This window comes from Megalops cyprinoides, chromosome 17 (genome assembly GCF_013368585.1).
Source record: "Megalops cyprinoides isolate fMegCyp1 chromosome 17, fMegCyp1.pri, whole genome shotgun sequence".
NCBI classification, from domain to species: Eukaryota; Metazoa; Chordata; class Actinopteri; order Elopiformes; family Megalopidae; genus Megalops; species Megalops cyprinoides.
In genome coordinates, this window is record NC_050599.1 from 11,166,336 (window position 1) to 11,185,334 (window position 18,999).

The 18,999-nt window shown below is 42.5% G+C and overlaps 1 protein-coding gene across 1 annotated transcript in view; it reads right to left on the reverse strand.

Annotated features, from left to right (window-relative positions):
• mthfd1l (methylenetetrahydrofolate dehydrogenase (NADP+ dependent) 1 like) overlaps nucleotides 1-18,999 on the reverse strand; it is a 63,661-nt gene that overhangs the window by 28,662 nt on the left and 16,000 nt on the right. Inside the window, exons 16-20 of the mRNA XM_036549740.1 lie at nucleotides 18,799-18,901; nucleotides 17,250-17,326; nucleotides 15,636-15,776; nucleotides 9,356-9,424; nucleotides 4,874-4,985 (exon numbers count right to left, since the gene is read on the reverse strand). Of these exons, the coding sequence (XP_036405633.1) occupies nucleotides 4,874-4,985; nucleotides 9,356-9,424; nucleotides 15,636-15,776; nucleotides 17,250-17,326; nucleotides 18,799-18,901 (502 nt within the window). The remainder of the gene's footprint in view (nucleotides 1-4,873; nucleotides 4,986-9,355; nucleotides 9,425-15,635; nucleotides 15,777-17,249; nucleotides 17,327-18,798; nucleotides 18,902-18,999) is intronic.

The window sequence follows — 18,999 nt, forward strand, 5'->3', positions numbered from 1 at the left end:
GGAGAGAGACGGGGGAGAGATGGAAAGAGTAAGATGAGAGAGGGGGAGGTGAGAGAGAGGAGGGAAACACTGTGCTCCTTCCTGGAATCTCTCGTAACCCCAGAGCCCAAGTAAACCGAATGATAATTGTTCTGCAGGCCTGAGGGAGACAGTAAGACAGTGCCTTTACAGTTCAGCCAACATGCGGCAGTGAAATACGGGCGGTGCTGATCCAAGCCGTCCTCGGCTGTGCAGAGGCGACTGCAGCCCCTTGAAGGAGGCAGGGAATGTGGCTAAAATGATGTCTGGGATAAACAGCCAAACACCACTCCCAGGAAACACCAATGATTACTCGTGGGATATTCAAACCCAGGAGATCGACAGGGTCTAGGCTTTCTCTCACACACCTGTATATACAGCGACAAAAAACCCAAACAGCAGTCAGAGTGTGTTTCCTCATCTATCAGACATCTATATAATAACAGCACAGTACACTCTAGCAAATAATTACTGTAGCTACTGTAACTAACAGAATGAACTGAAGTGCTCTGAGACACTTGGTCAAAAACACACACCTGCTACAAAGATTGAGCACATACTACCAATAACTGCCTTGTCAAAACCAAGATATATTTTCAGGCAAGAAATGTCTGAATCATTCGGAAAAGTAGCTAACGTGTTAATGTTGAATCGATTGCATCATGTATTAATGGTTGACATTACTGCTACTCAAAACTCAAACTTTTACATTAAAACCAACTATGCACTATGAGATGATTATTCAAAATTCGGCTGTTGTTACATTATGCAGAACTGAGTGTAATTAGGACATCCGTATGGTTTATTTATGGTTGGAACCCCGTCTTCAATAATTGTATGGTACTTCTTTTTTGGATGTTTTTATGCTTCATCCCCATTTTGGGTGTCATATTCAATTACTGTGTGATATTTGTTTTCTAAAATCAAAAACAGACATTTAACATTTGCAATGCAGGCATTGCCTGCCCCCCCCCTCCCCCCTCCATGTTTTTCCAAAAACATCTCCCATTTCAGAGGTGGGTGGTGCTCACTTCAGATGTACCATGATTGTAGCCGCTGCATTTTTGGCATACCTCTGGGGTCAGTGAGAGTAAGGTAACAAGGCAACACACACAGAGCCTGTGCTTCTCTTTCACTAAAGATACGCTGGTATGCTTTAATTATTCAACTACAGTTTCAGGCTCTCAAAACATCCAAAATGTGCCTTTCCAAGCAGCTACAAGCACAGCAAACACACAAACAAAAAAACATACATACACCGCAAACATATACACATACAACAGAACCAGAAGTCCTATGAAAAAGACGTGAAAGCGTGCACAGAATAACCATATATAAACCAACAAATAACGACAATCAGCCTTCACACCAAATTAATGGAATATGGAAATGTATCCCATATTCACGTTACTGTAGTGTAGCAGCCAAGAAGTGAAAAAGCTGCCAACTAGTGAGGGGTTAACTAGCAGTCAGCTGCTCCCTCTCCACCGTTGGGTAAAACCACAGGACAAGAACACGTTCTCCCCACATTCCTGAAGGTAGTATTTTGGCAGCGGAGGTCTTTAGTAGGGCCCCTGCCTGACCGGCGAGAGTTTCCAGACGAGGGGAGTAAGGACTCTACATCTCAAGGATTTCTGGGTGTGTAGGCTGACTGTGGAGCGCGCGCTTGAAAACATGTTTTTACTGTAATCCCTGTAATGAAAATTACTAGCTGGAAAATCATTTTCAGCATCTTGAGAGGCCCCAGAATACTGTCCAAATTTACAAAGTACCTTACACTTTAATGTTTTCTGATCATGCTTTAAATAGTTTCAATATATATAGAACATATGTACTTTTCAAGTCTTAGTGTTTATGAACACATATTTCACCAACCACTACAAAGTGTAACAACCATATAGTGTACATAACATCGACTTTAATATTTTCCCTGTGCAAAAAGAATTTGTTACCCTTTTTTGTCTCATTTTCCATTTTACTAGTGCAAAACTGTATAGTGATATTGAGCTTAACTGTATTATTCATCTGAAGAGACTCTGTTTTGTGATGAGGATACTTCCCTCTGGGATTTTGAGGACAAGAGTGACAGTGGCGCAGCTGGCGGATGTGGGGAGGAGCATTATCCAATGTTCAGGGTCTGGAACTGCATTTACAGCAGACTGAAAAGTGTCCTAAATTTCCTTTCAGAATGACTGATACAGCTCAAAAGAAGGAGAGAGGCGGTTGACGTGAGGAGAAGAGATCCATATGTTCCACCGGGACCACCCCGCCTGACCAAGAGCTCGCGACGTTTGTAAAACAAAACACACACAAAAAAAAAAAAACACGCCAAATAAATCCAGACAGCCGCCAGCTCCCACCTGCATTGCCTTATTTGGCGCGGTCGCCACGAGCCCCGCTGGCTGAGGGTCGCTTTGTTTGGATAGATCTCCAGTGGTGATGAGGCTCATACAAACAGGGATGCTAAGGGATGACCTGAGATGACCGGACAGCAGGGAGTGGGGGGTTAGAGCTGCTGGATCCCGGCCATTGGGGCCATACACACTCTTACCGTCTAACAGCTTGTTCTCATTCAGTTTCTGTCCGTATCTATTGAAGAAAATTAGTCAGATATATATACTACGTTTGGGGACCTTTCAACAGCTACTAATGTTATACAAACTGACCTCATTTCATAAATATTAAACTCTGCATGAACTCCAAAAACAGCACAAAAGCCACTGTTGCAGGCCAAAGCGAGAAAGTTTCTCTAATGTATGGATCTTTCAACAAGTCTTCAACATATTCCTCCTTTTATCAAAGGCAAACAATAAATACGCAGGCCATTTCTGTTAAGCTGCCTACGTGGAGAAGAGACTTAAATTTATTTATTAACTACAACTTACAAGTAAAAAAATACATGTATTCCCTCTATGCTCTTTCAGTCATGTGTCTTAAACCTGACCATTATAAACATGCAAGACATGTATTCTGCCTGAACACAAAACACTTTCACACTGCGGATTCATGTGAGAGTTATAATGTAACAAGTCTTAGTCTAGCGGGATGGGTCATAACCCTTGCAGCTTTGCATACATGCATGTCCACTGAACTGGACACTTGTCAATGGATACTAACAATTTGTGCTGTGGGAACATATGATTTTGTTGGGCACTGATCTCACAACCAATGAGGGAAAACACTGAAACCACAAGTCCGCCAACTGGGGAAAAGACTTTCAAAGCCCAAAATTGCATACTGTTTTTTTTTTTTTTGATGTTAGCTGGTGTAATGGGACATCTGTTAGCATTTACATAGTGTTAAATGCAGAGAATAAGCAGGTTGGAACGCTGAAAGCTAACACACCAGAACATAAATAAGTTATATTGCTGTTATATTGCTGTACTGCTTGTAACTCACACAGTAAGCGCACCAATTTATCATAAAACAGTGACAAAACTCCTCATCAATATATATTTGGATAAATCCGTAATTCTGGCAATTTTTCCAACCCCTCTGAGAAAGGGTAAATTACCTGGATGTCTCAAGTGAAATAAAGCAGTTTATAGGTTCCAGACAGAGCGCGAGTCACTCTTGGAGAATTCAAGAGGGGCCAAGTCAATAAATAATGCAATATGAGAATGATATTATGATACTTCCACATCTCTCCTCCAAAGTGTTTAAGGCCTGGTGAATGGGGAATATCCACTTAATCCGCACAACGCTTCCAACGTTTTAAGCAGAAACTCCCGAAGCAACGAGCTCCCGGGTGGCGGAGCGGTTCCTGAATATGGAGATCGGAGGGCTGGAAATCAAGCTAGCAGAAGGAGGAACGCAGAAGGAGACTCCCGTCGGGCTGGTATTTACTGCGCAGACTTTGTCTGCATCTGGCTGAGCCAGAACACACCCTCCCAGCATGCCATCCCGGAGATGCCTCTCCAGAGTGAGCCGCGCTCCAGAATGACTGGAATAAGCATCTAAAACTAAAGTGCATCCAAGGCACTGTGGTTGAGATTGCCAAGAGGCCTCCCTTCTACATTTTTGCATGTTTGCAGTCTACGGGTTTTTCCCTCCGATGTGAAAAGCAACGTTCGCGTTGGGACACCAAACAAATCCGCAGTATATCACACAAACCACACTACTCCTTAGACACCTTTGGCTCGAAGACTGAAAGCCAGCACTTTCTAGTACAATGTTCTCACCACCCACATTCAGGTGTACCTGGCCCTCTAAAACTCTGGCTCATGGACATTCAAAATGACTGTGTGCATTCGTGTTGAATTTCAGCAGGTATACCTGAGCTCTTATGTCAGTATTCTATTGCGTTTCACACCATCCCTACATCCAAGCTGCTGACAGAGCATGACAGAAAAATGGTCTGCATAATTCAGCTACAGTAAACTCGAACTCTGGCTAACTCGAACCCTAATAAAACATGGAAACTGAATGAGATAAAATTATTTGGCTACTCCTTCTGTCTTAAATGATGCCTACCACCATGGTCTAGTTAAACATATGAATTCCGGAACTCATTAATGTTCCAGCGAAAGGGAGCAGCACAATTCACAGAAAACTGCGAGTGTCTAAATAATGTAATGCTTCCTGATCTTATGCAACATGTTTCCTAGATGGGCTGGGCCTGAAGAACAACGGTAGTAGCAGTGCGGATCACAATAAGACAAAGTGGGTGAAGGCTAAGAGCGAGGCGTCACGGGCCAGTCGGGGCGCGGTTCGAGGCAGAGGGCGGCCTCACACTGTAAGAATTCAACAGAAGGGTCCCTGGTGGCCCGAGCAGGATGCCTGACCCCCAGCCACGAGGCCGCGGCAGCGGGGATGCGTCCAGGAAACAGATGCGGCGAACGACAATGGGGCTCACCTACGAAGCCTTCCTCGCCGACCAGCTTGAGGGCCAGCTTGTCAGCCAGAACGGATGAGTTGCCGTGGGCGATGTTGGCGAAGGGGCCGGCATGAACGAACACTGGCGTGCCCTGGTTCACACAGATCACGGGGTGGGGGGGGGAGAGGGGGGAGGAAAGAGAAGACAGGTTGCATCAATAAACACTGGCTTCTCTTTAGGAAAGAATGCAAGCACCTCATTCAGGATACCCTTTCAGCAGGGAAGGAAAAAAAAAAAACACTGGCAGTTATTATCATGATACGTTTTACTGAGCTGACAAGGAAGGGACTTATCGGTTTCTGGAAACACAACTTCCTTTAAGAATAAGTGTTTAATACTCCCTTTGGGCAACTACATAATTCTTATCTTAATTAATGCGTTTAAGTGGCACCTGTGGTGCTTCTAGGAGGCAATCAAATGCAGGTCAACATTGGCTGGATGTATTTATATAGCATTTATAAATCTGCCTTAAAAGCAAACATCCAAATAAAAGTTTCCCTAGGGTTCATTTTCAAATACTTGAAACTGAATACTTGAATATTTTATGAAAACCTTCTGAATGTTTATCAACAGTTTTTATTAATAAATAATAATAGTAATTATTAATTTTTTGCAGCAATCTTACCATGACTTTTAAGGTCTGTTTCAAGATACATGTGTTGAAATCTATTTTAAAAAGCAAAACATTTCACTGCTTTTCAGTGACAAGTTGTATTTTATTTCTGTGTTGCACGATTCAATCTCTCGCTCATGGGAAGGAGGCCCAACAGTTCTGGAAGCATGATGGGTGTCTACTTTCATTCTTTCCGCGCTCTTTCTTTCTCTGACAAACTAACAGTAAGACATGCACACACTCCATGTCAGGCTCACATTTTGAGGAGACCTTTTTCTCATCATGGGAGAATCGTGTTCACATTACCACAGGGTCAAACAGGAAATGAATTGCATAAATAATGTCACTTCTCCAGTCTGTGGAAAATAGAGATGTAAATACCCCCGTGGGAGGTACTGAAGCAAAAAACAGGAAACCTAATTTGTTCTTCCTTTCCATTTTTCTCATCACTCCACACCACATCCCAGTCTAACATGGAAAGCAATGTTATAGTGAGTTAAAACAATATGTCAAGTTCATACAGAGAATTCGGAACAATTTTTTAATCATTCAGTCAGGGCCAAACCGGAAAAAAATATGATGGAGAGGGAGGAAGAGAAGTTGTGGGATTTGCTTTGATTCAGAGTTTAGAGTAATCAGCTCCTTTGGAACCAGAACACAGCTGGATCAAAATCACAGCACAAGTAGTGTACCCTTGAGTAAGATACTTCAACTCCTCTGAATTATTCTAAATTTCCAGCTGCAGAAATGAATATCATGTTAAAAACTAAATGGCGGAATGTATGTCACTCTGTTTAAGGGTGTCTGCTCATCCATATTATGCTAATTTGAAAGCCACATGCAGCTGCTCTGGGAAACTCCTGCCTTGGGTAACTGAAGAAAGCAGCATACTCTCTGTCCTCACAGAGCACACCCCTCAATCCCCTGTCCATTGCTGATTACACAGACTCAGTTTAACTGAAGATTCTGGATCTCTTATGCTGAAGCCTGCAATTACTCCAAGCTTCAGGGTGGGCGGCACAGTTTTCTTCTGTATGATCCCTGCACTGCAGAATGATGTATGGGACTAAATGAATCCCAGCATTCCTGGGAGAAGTTGGGGTCAACCGTCAACCCCCCCCCCCCCCCCCCCCCCTTAGATCAGGCAAGAACCACATCCATGTAAGGGGCTGGGATGGCCTTAGACCACCTCCAACATACTCCCGGCCAAACCAAAAACGTCACACGCACCACCCTGGGGAGATGCTCCAGCACGTTTCAACGTCAGGCAACATCATAAGGCCCGCATGAGCTGGGGTCATGTCAGCTTGACTGGAATATGCATCGGAAGTCCAATTCTTAATGAGGAGGTATTCTCTGGTTTTGTGACCTTGATCAAGAGCTATAACGTTCTCCAGTCAAGTCCCCCTGTTTGAACTGGTTTGAACTGTTGGGATGGACTTTAATTTGTACACAGTCTGCATCAATCCGTTAAATGCCTGTATCACCTTCAGACATACCTTCACAAACATACGTATTGGACTAGGAAAAATTTTACACCATGAAATACTGGGCTTTGCTAGAAAAATAAAAATAAAAAAAAATCAAAAATTAATTCAAATAAAAAAATCCTAAAAACTTGGTCAAATGGTTAAGGCAGCTGGTGCTTCAGTACAGATTTAAGCACTAAACCGTTCAAGTTCATCCTGTCTGAAATGCTCCTGTACAGTTAAGGACTGTGCAGAGCACATAAATTTACCATTCCCTTCTCCCAATGAAAAATAATAGAGCGATTAACGACCACTGAAAGCCCTTAGACCAAACAAGGCTCTCATTCCAAACCCATAATTTATAGAAAAATTTAAATGTGTATTTTTTTTTTGCTTTAGTTCAGGGAATCACGGATGCCAAAAGGATGTTAGCTTTCATGGACTTTGAAATGAGATGTGGGTGACAGAAGAAGCAGGCAAGCGGGTGTATAGAAGTGTCTCCATTGAACCCTTTCCAAATTAAACTGAAGGCTCACAGTTTGAAAACACATGCATGAAAGAACACAAACCAGGATGCAGAAGGCCCGACAGACCTCATCATTCAGTATCATCAAGAAGACATTCTAAGTAAAACAACGATTTTGGCTTCAGGCCCTGATGTGGCGTATATACCACCTTTAATCTCAGAGTAGCACCACCGTGATGAAGGTGGGTGGCAGGGTGTGGTGGATGTCTGTGTTTTCTGGGGGGGGTAGGGGGGTTTTTGCTGGAAGTCACTCTATAAGAGAAGCTCACGACCGGTATTATGACTTGTGATTAATGGACCTCACATGAGCTTGGGTTCGAGCGTGTTGTTTTTAGGCTGATAAACCCCACCGCACAGGGTAAAGCAGGCATTCACTTGTCTCTTGGCTATCAGCGGCCCTAACTCCATCTGTGAAAACAAGAGTCTGCCCCTTTCCCGTGCGCCACAGGGGTAGAGAGGCCCTGCGCAAAAGGAAAATTCCCATGGACCTGCCAACCTGGGTCCTCCGATACAAGCTCCCACACAAAAAACACAGGAAGCGCAGGCAGGAAAAGTTCCACAAAACACGCGGTTGTTTTCCCTCCGAACGCATACAAAAATCTGTGGAGCTCTAGCATCTGCCATTCTTCACTTGCAGCTGTCCCCATTTTGCCCCGCCTCCCTGGAAAAAAGCCCTCGATTCTAGGGGCGAGTGATGTGGAAAATTCTCCATTTTACTATGTCACCTCTTCTTCACGAGAACCTCTTTTAGGGCCCCTGAGGACTTTCCAACCAGCTGCACCGTGACCGTGGTCTTCAGAGGAGTCTACAACATCCGCAGAGGCGCTTGGATTTCTTATCAGGCCATCGATTCAATCTCGGCACACTCCTGCCGGCCGAGAGTATCGTTTTAGGGCGTTTCCAAGAATCAGGGCGGTCAGAGGCCAAAAGTGTGTCGGCCAATGAATGTGGTCACGTCACAGAAGGCAATGAGACGCAGATGTCAGCGAGAGAGCCGCGGCCTGCCTGAAAAGGATCCCGCTGATGTCTGTCGCCCGCAATTGTGGAACATCTGCGAGGCAAGACCAGAACTGCGCCAAAGACACTTTGACACGCCTGACATGAGTAAACCATTGATCAAACTGGCAACTAAATTTTGAGTTAAACACGCTGCCAATACTAACAAAAGCCGACCCTTTCATGAAGAGTGGGAGAAAAGGGCTGAGTCCTGGCTGTTGTCCAAAACACTTGAAATGTAAAAATCTGTGTGTGGAAAGCACAAAACAAACAACTAAAGTGTGCTAGGTAGAGGCCATGAAAGAAAAGTAAGTTATGGTGTACTCTGGAAAGTACTCCAGGAAATTCAAAGTGGATTGGGAAAAATTGGCCTTTTCTCTCAAAATTAGGGCAGCAAATTGATTTAAAGTCAAAGTTTTTCAAACTTTGTTTTTTCACACTTAATTGACTGTCAAAGCAAATGCTAATTTGAACAAATAGGCATAACTAACTCAAATACAGCAACATATAACACTGAGATGAGAAAGTGTTAAGACATACGCTAAGTGACAACATGTCCATTACCCTGGGTCCAAAGCCTCCATTCATACCTTATACATTTGATACCTGGGACCAGTCTTGTTGCCCCTTACTGTACTTTTTAAGAGCTTTAGACTTTGGGAAGGGTGCTGCCCTTGAATAATATACTTCAATTGTTTCTGTAAGACCCATGCTGTATATATCTCTAATCTTACCAAATTGCCCTGGATAAGATCAACGGCATGCAAGAATGGGGTAAATTGTAAAGCTGGGTAAAGTTCTCAAATGGTGAAAAGCGTATTTGTCACTGATGTCGCTTTCACCTTCTGGCGACTCACCTCCAACGTCTGCATCAGTGTAGGTTTAATGGCATCCTTCATCAGAACGGCGAGTGCTCCAGTTACACCCTAGGAGAGAGCAGCCAAGGCAAATCACAACAGGGAACGAAAATATTTTCAGAGCAAACCTTTCTTGAGCCAGATCGCTATTATCTGCATGCCACTCAACAATAAGGAAGAACTTTGAGCGGAGATGCAGTCCACCTCGGGGATGCATAAGGAAACCTCAGCGTGCTATAGAGATGTAAACTAGACAACTTTAAGTCAATGGACTGCAAAATGTACTGGGCCGACCAATACACAGAAGAGTGCAGCTGTGTGGTGTCAACACCATAACAGGATTGGATCGATTTCCATGCTGAGTCAGTCTGTACTGCAAATATTACATTTTTAACTTATTACATCTCACACGCAGTCGCATATTTGAAAGCACAAACACCTCCCATCCCCTCCAGCAGGGAGGACCAGCCAGTGTGATTGTGCTGCCACAATGAGACAACACTGCGGCCTCTTTAACACAGTCCAGGTTTTGGGGTACTCCCATCTGCATACGCACTTTCCCTCCCTATGGGCAACGCCAAACAATGCATTTGAGCCTGTGCTGATCCACTGTAAATACTTCACTGCTGCGGTTGGGTGTCTCTCGCTCTCTCTGTCTGTCTTTGTTTAAGGGGTCTGGAATTGCTCAGTAACAGAACAGACATCCTCGATGAGCAGTGCAGTCATCTCTAACAACGTGGGTCTGTAAGGCCGGGGCAAAATGATTTAGATGGCAGCCTGGAGAGCTGACAAAGACCTTGTACTGAAACCAGATGTCAGAGACGAGAGACATGATTCATGTCCAAGCCCAGTCCCCGGGGAACGGCTGCACCCGTGGCCACTAACATCACCAAGAAACAGGCTCCGGGTTCCCCAAACCAGACGCTCGTGTAATGTACGACAGTGTCAAACCAGCTCTGTCATACCGATCATTCTCTATGCCGTGATGACGGAGGAGCAGGAGAAGAAGTGAGCCTTCTTCCTGAATGAAAGAACAGCTGGACCATTTGCATTTCGTTATCACAAAGGATTTTCTACACAAAGTGTGGAGAAAATCAGATTTTTAGACTTTAGAGTTGCTTGCAATGGCAGTACTCTCAGGCTAAATTGTCCTGTGCACATTCTTCCTCCTGAGTTCCCCTCCACAGTGTCCCTGAAAGCACTTTCCATTTGCCATTTATCTTTCTCAATAGGGCACAGAGTGGACATAGGGTAGTGTTCTGCAACAAATGAGTGACAAGAAGGCAGTTCACTTTGAATAAAGAGATTTAGATTTCAGAAATTTCATTAGAAATTCTTAAAGTACCCACACAAAAAAAATTGTTCTATAAATGGTTTTCAAGAAAAGTGTATAGAAAGAAAATGGCCGGTCACAAATTATCAAATTCAGGCTACAATATGCCTCTTTTCCCTTTTCTGCAGCCCTTTTTTTAATTAAAATTACACATTAGACTTGTCTCACTGCAGAACTCTCTACGCTTGCACAGATGTACTGAAAGGCGAACACAATCCTTCAGTACACTCACACACAGCCAATGGATATTTTCGCACTACAAATCCCACAGTGCACTACAGTGAAATAAGCACCAATTGGAGAACCAATGTGGCTCCGCTGATGTCATCGGAGTAGTTCGTAGATGTCTGATGAGTCACAAGATGCCTATGAGCAGGGAAACGAGGCGGTCAATTTACAGCTGGAACAAACTCAGGTCCTAGGCCTCAGCCCGTAGTCAAGAGGAGAGCCTTGCCAACAAGGAGAGCAAGCAGTCAATGCTGGCACGGTACAGACTGTTTGGTTAATTAATTAATGGAATTTAAATTGTATGAAGTGATGTAATGTATATTGAAATATACATCATACATCAAACTGGAGGTCTGGATATGTATGATTTACCTTTTCCTTACTGATACCATCTTTGTTGAAACCAGTAATCACATAGTTCTAGATTTTAGAAACTTACAAATGGTTAATTCAGTAACGTGAAGATGATCAGTATGCATACTTTTGACCATTTGTTTATCGGGAAATATGAAGCGCTTCTCCTGCATGTGCAATAATGGACTTCTTGGCAAAGCAATGTCTTCAATAAATTTTGTCTAAGTCCAGCAAATTAATTTCTGATAAGCAAGGGAGTTGTGATCTCTATGTTATGCAAGGGTCTTGAGACATCTTTAAAACCACTGATGTAAACTTCAAATCCATACAATGCAATAACTTTTTCATCCAGCACACCATTAAAGCTGTCAAACGATGCACGATGCTAAGGTCTAGAAACAAATAAGAAATGTCAAACAGAAGATGCTCTATTTATTAGAATATTGAAATAATAAACAAACACATAGCTGACTAATCAAACATGACACAATCACTAAATCGGACTGTCCCTTTGGCAAGTCGCAAATGTTATAATATACTGACACAATGACGTATTTAGAGAATAAATTAGTGGGTAAAAAAAAGCTTTCGTCATAACTCAGCTGATAATGAAACTAATTTTTTTACGCCAGAGCATAACACTTCCAGTACTTTCTGCTATACTCTAAAGCCTCTCAGCCTGGCGCCCGAGCACTCAGTAAGCCTCAGACTTTATCCCAAGATTGTGTCCTCAGAGGGAACATGCTGGCCTGCTCGCATGCGGGATTTTCAACGCCGCTTTATTCTGAAAGCTGAAGCTGGGAAATGTTATTGAGAGTATCGCTGCCAGCATGTGTGTAATCCAGAAAATGTGGAGGTAACCACTGACAGATGTAGTCTAATAAAGACACACAGGGATACTCGAGGGGCAAGAGAACCTGCTCAGTTTCGGGGGGGCTTCAGCGAGTCTTATCTAGACATGGAAATGCCAAATAAAACTACATAACAGAATCAGTAACCACAGGCTAACATTTGTAAGCCTTCTTCAGGGTACTCATTACCCACTCAGAACAAAAATAACAGACCTCGCAACCCATCAAAACAGAGAGAACATTTATGCGTTTTGTAACGAGTGGTTACACTTATTTATGAATGTTTATGGATGCAGCCAAGTAATGTTATGAAACTTAACAAATGGTCGTGAAAGCAGTCAGTCTTTTGTTTAATAAGGCAATATGTATGTTTACTGCATGCAAGACCACTTAAAGTATTACCAAATGTTTATGTTGTACAGTAACAAATTTCTACACTTCTGAACCTGAGGTAATCACCCCAAACATCCAAACCCAGAGGCTGGATCCAAAGGCACATTTACTTCTATTTTTGGACATTGGTTTGGTTTCCCCTGAAACAGGAATGGTATCAACAGAGGTACCACTAAACTGGAACTAAAAACTCAGGAGGAAATCAAATGTAAATACGTAAATAAATCACAGGACAACTGTAGTGTCCCATGCTTTATAAAGGTAACAATGTGCAGGCTGGTAGCATGTGGTGAGGACTGGAGGAAACCCAGTGCTGAATTATTCCATGCCCACTTGTAAATCAACTCAACCATACCTTTGAACTTGCAGACCTGATTGAATCTACAGCTACTCCTCTGTTACTGATATCAAGTGGCACTGGGCTCCCAAGTCACTGTCTGCCTTGGCTCTGGTACAGTCAGGCGATATCTCCGAACATGAGAGTGAGTGGTCGTGAACTTAAACGCAACGCAGTATGGGAGACGAGAGAACACACAAAGCCAAGCCTTTAAATCATACAGTAACTGGGCCTGTTAAGATGATTTAACATCCCTGGAACGCGGGACTGCCGGTCTGTTCTGTGTTTGCCTCCTCGCTGAGATACAAGGGGTGAATTTAGGTTATGCGCAAGGTCAAGAACATTCAGCCTGAAACATATAGTCTTCCCATGGTCAGAGTGCATGAACTATAACATGACCACCACTCATGCAGACAACAACCGTTTTGCTTGACCACATTCAAGATGCCTGGAATTCCAGACAGCACAAAAAACAAGGGATTATAAAAAATGCTAAAAACACAGGACATACATTAAAAAATCAACATGCTGAAGAGCTTGGTTTATTAATGTCCATAACGCAGCATTTTAATGCTAGAATTTTTGACATCTCAACAAAGAAAATAACTCATATTAAGCTGCTTCTATAACTAAAAGTTATATATACATTCTACCTGTATAATTCTAATTTTCTCACACCTGTTCCATAACATCAGGCATACCCTTCATTCCAACCCCAACCTCCAAACCCAAAACTGAACCCAGGGCCTAATTCAATCCTTCCACAATCCTTTTAGCCATATGCTTATCCAGGCACTGAATTAGAGGGATTGCCTATGAATGCAGACAATAGTCAATGGGATTTGGGTTTTAAAGGAAAATCTCCTACAGAGGGAAATCTTGAGGATCAGACAGGCCCGTTTTGGATTGTAACAGAAAGTGTGGGTTGGCATAGATCTTAAGGAGAGAAAAGCCTTAACCATTACCAGACCCTGAGTGCAATTACTCTTCACAAGGACACAAATTGAGTTATTTTACATTAAAACAAAACCAAAAAAAATCTCCACAATTTGACAAGCTTGTGTTGTCATTTTATGTAATTTTTTAAATGTTTAAAAAGAGGTTATGATGAATTCAATTGCCATAATCACTTCTATGATAAATACAAATGTGTTGCCATTATGCTGGATGGCTGTTCAAACTAAATCACAGGACAAACATCTGCTGTTTGTTTTGCTTAAACATTTGAAAATAATAGTCAGCATGTGGTGATCCAGGACATGTGGCCACCATATTCTATTCACTATATGGATCACATCAATGACTGTCAGCTTTTGGGAGCCATACACTTCATCTGCAACTCCTGTTGCTTTAGGTAATCAGAAAAAGCAATTAGCAACACCAATATCAATGTGTGTGGACCGCCCTACTAATTGGGCTCAGTTAATAAATTTACCATCTGTTGTTGTCTCTCTCATTGCACTGACTGTGTCATTTCGTTAAAGTCTTGTCATATTATTGAATTTTGCCAAACTGAAGCAGCAATTTGTAAGAACAAAATTATTTCCAGGAAAATGTAAAATACATAGAATTACTAGAACCTCAAGAAGGTAGGCCTACAATTTAAGACGTAATGGAACAACGTCATTAAATTTATACTCAGTACTGCACTTGAATTTTATATCCTCACTTTCTTCCATGGCACTGTAACTTTGTTATCTTTGTTATCTTAATAATAAGTGTAAAGTTGTACGCATAAATCAGAGAAACCATTCAACCAACATTTGTTTTTTGTCTAAATATTCCATAACCCAAACTGTGTGATGTTATAAAGGCAGACTAATAATCGAAGAGGTGGAAGTTTACACTGGTGAGTTCCCTTTCGTCACGGATGGGTCTTGGGCTGGTCGAGCACTACACTTCATTGTCACTTTGAGTGTTTGCAGAGGCATACTGTTTCACTCTACTGTGAGATGTCACATAAATCATTATTCAAATAAACACATTTATATTGTTTGTGTTCTTTAACTTCCTTGAATGCCTTGCACCAGTACTCAAAATCTCTAATGAATGCCATGTAATTGAAACAAGAACTGTACTGCAAGTTCATAGCAGGTAATGTAGAAGCAGACGTTCTGCCCAAAGGGGGCACGTCTTTGCACGCCAAGATTTATGGAGAAGCTCGTCTTACTGTGACATATATTAGTTGCATAATAGTACTTACTACTGTATGCAATTCTAAAACCTACTGATCTGTGCGATTGTTCAGTTACATTAATTAAATCACTTCTGTTAACTTCATAATAAAGTGGTTTATACAAGCTCACAAGCGCCCTCTACCAGCATCTATTGAGACTCCACTTGGTATGGACATTTATACTTGGACTGTGCCAACTCGTGCAGTGATCCAGAAAGGCATGCTCACTGTACCCACGGTTAAAGATGCAACAAAATTATGACGTTCATGTTCACTTCTCCAGTTTAAAGACCCATCGAGATCAATTCCATGACAAAAGCACTGGCTAACATTGTTGCCACACTGCATCAACATCAGTGGCTTCCACGGTCAACCCGCACACTGTCTCTGCATGAAGGTTCAAACCATTTCCGTCTCTAATTCCTACTGAATCCAAACCACAATTACATGAACTGGTTCAGTTACTTCAATCTCACCACAACCACTCAGAACCTGGACCACAACCACTCAGTACCTGGACCACAACCACTCAGCACCTGGATGCCAGGCTCCTAGAACCAGAGCACTTTGTCCAAGAATAACACACTGGCCCTCCCCTGCATACATACCAGGTCATCAGCAGTGACTGGCTGGCCTTTCCGACTGCTGCCCACCACCATGCGGCCAAGCCTCTCCTTCATGTCCCCCAGGCCATCAGTGAGGGCGAGGATGGCCATGATCTCGCTGGCCACAGCAATGTCAAACTGAGTCTGCAGAGAGAGGGGTAGTGTCTCTTACTTAAAAACCACTGGAAGTCAGACTGTGGCCAAGCCGGAGAACAGTTTTGAAGCAGTTTAATTTGGGGTGACATTAACTTTCATGACAATCATTTCTGGGGTTGAATACAGAATTACTTAGCGAATTCACTATTATGACCATCTGTGATCGTGTACTCATACACAGCCATGGCAAATACAGCTATTTAATGCATTCTCTCTAAAAGCAGTGTACGTATGCAGCCAAAGTCTGTGGGGTTTGGAAGGGTCTTGGGTTAGGGGCACGTGCAGGAAGGGGTGTTTTTCAAGGGAGCTCTGCTGACAGCCCTAAATGAAACAAAACAGCACCACAACAGCCATTGTTGGAAACATGGCAACAGCAGTGTGTTAGCACTCACTTATGTGCATCTCTGGTGTTTTTAATGTGACTACTGTTACTATGTTATGGGGTTACTATGAGTTACAGTGAATGGCAGGGGAAGGTAAATACAAGCACATGCCTGGCTAGCTATATGTTTTTGTAAGGGGGGAGCTTTAATTCAAAACATTTGCTCTCAATTAGACTGCCTCACATACAGGTGTGGTTTGTAGGGCTTGATTCAGACCACATTTTACTGACAGTCACTGAAATTCCACAGCACTTAATTATGTCACACAAATGGGGGAGAGTGTGTAATTATGCCCAACTCGCTACCTAGAGATCACACATGTGTATGCCAAAATTTCTATACATCGAGATAAGGGAAGACCAAAATATTAATGCCAGGACCACTGCAATTCAGAAAAAGGTTCGATCATTGTGGCTGTGATTAAAATGGCAGCTATTAAATGAATAATCATTTTTATTAATCAAATGACATGTCACAATCTATGTTTTCTGTATGGGTATGGGTGCTTTCCACTTTTCACATTGTGTGTTTGCATTACCCCTTTGAACACCCTTTTGTCTGTGATATGCTTTTCATGTGCAGAAAGTTACACACTGAACACTGATGTGTAGCTATTGATAAACATACAGTACATTTTCCTGTGGAAGCCATGAGGGCCCTTACAAATGCACAAAGGACAAGGTACCGCATATCTGACAGGACAACACAGCCAATTAAAGTTGATATTACCCTAGTAGGGTGGTTGACACCTAGGGACAGGGTCAATCTAACTGCAATGTGCTTTGTCCTTATTTTTGATAAATGTTTTTAAGCATGCATTGTTTCACTTCGGTATTTCATTTCAGGTACCACAAAATACATGATGTTGTGCAAGTAGTAAAAATGTCTTATATTCAATACTCAGTGTTAGTGAGAACGCGTTTTGCAGACAGATTTAACCTGGACATGGTATAAATTACACCACAATCTTATGTCAAATTATTATTATTATATACAGTAGTGTATAAGTGATTATGCATAAAATACCTGGTCTGGACATGTGGCTTTAGTAAAATGTAGAGTATAACACAGATCATACCTGGCGAGTGTGCCCTTTTTCTGTGTTCGCCTGTCCAACGGTTATCTTTCTCAAGAAACGGTCATTGGTGTCAACAACTGTAAATGGTAAAACAAACATGATTATACATTTTAAATCAAAGTGTAAACAAAGATGTGATTACACACACAAATTGATTGAAGTTATACTGCCCAAACATAAAAAATGCAGGATTAAGCCTGAAGTGAGTGATTTCATTTAAAGATGCAGCTGACAGTCCTAAATCAATTTGGGCAGACTTCGCAAACCAGATTAAACATATACACAGAGGGCTTAAAGTCTGATGAATGGACCAAAGTAGAAAAATACGGAGAAACAGCCTCAAAGAGACCCCACATTAAATCCTGAGCCAGGAAAAACAGTGAGTCCACTGTGAGGCTGTGTTTCTTAGACCTATGTTTGCCGACAAACACAGCCAACAAAAAGGAGACCCAAGAGATGATGGGCTGCATGAAACTGAAAAGCACACAAAATAAGACAAATCAGAAACTATCAGTAAGATCTTGATTAATCCTCATATATCACTCCACCCTGCTTACAAAATCATAACTGTATTAGTAATGCACAATACATGGATTATTACAATTCTGTAATATTACAGTGATAGATAAATTCTCGTACTATACACATGTTTTTAATTTTGAATGTCAAGGAAAATTGGCTTACAATGTAATTTAGCTTTCAGTTGAACCTTAGAGCTTATAAAGACTGATAAAACATTCTTACTATGGATACAGATGTTATTAACAAAATGAATACAGAACACGTGTTAAGCACCAAAGTGGACGGTCAGAGCAAGACTGCCTTGAAGACATGACAATGAGATCAGCTTATAGAAAACTCTGGGGCAACAAATGAAATCATGCAGAGGCCTTATTGTTGAGTTCAACATCTATAGTTCAGTTATGGAAAATGAAAAGATGTGTGTAGTTTCACACTAAAAAAAAAAACGTTTATGTTCATTTCAAAAACCGAGGTTTAGAAGGCTGGTTTTAATCTGCCAGCCCCTTCTCTAGGCTGTGCACTCTTGAACCTTTAGAATAAATATCCCATCAGTCAATGAGGACTTTCCATTGTGTTCCATGGGGTACTAATAACAACAGTGGTTCCCCATGTCTGCAAGCAGGACACCCCAAAAAACAGCTGTTCTGGGGCCCCTCCCACACAACTCACATTTGACTTACAACGCCAAATAAACAGCTGCTGCGTTGCGACTGAACCGCTGGGGAAAGACGTTCAAGAAATACGGCAGACGCAGAATGAGACTGTGGGAGAGTTCACACCGTTATCGGCCCAGGCAGCGTTGAGAAGAGGCAGGGGGGGCGAAATTCACATCAGGAAAACAGGAGGTGAAGCGCTCGTACGTGGGTGCAGAATCAAAGCTCAGGGACCTGTCGGGGCCCGGGCCCAGGGGATTTAACCTGCTTAATCTTTCATTTCCTCCTGGTGGAGGGTCCCCCTCGAGAGCCCCGAGTGGCCTGGGCGAATGTGCCTCTGGAATGCAGTCCCGGCGAAAAGAAGAGACCCCTACCTCTCTGCCACGTGACCTTTTCGGGGTCAAGGTCAAGGCGCACGAACGCGGTGATCTCCTCCGCTGTGAGGGCGCCGGGGTCAGTCTTTTCAATGCCCAGACGCTGAGGGAGAAACAGAGGGCAGATAAATGCACTTCCACCTCCTGAAAATCAGACATCTTCAAAACAACTCCATCTGGCTTACACTCCCTATGCTAGTG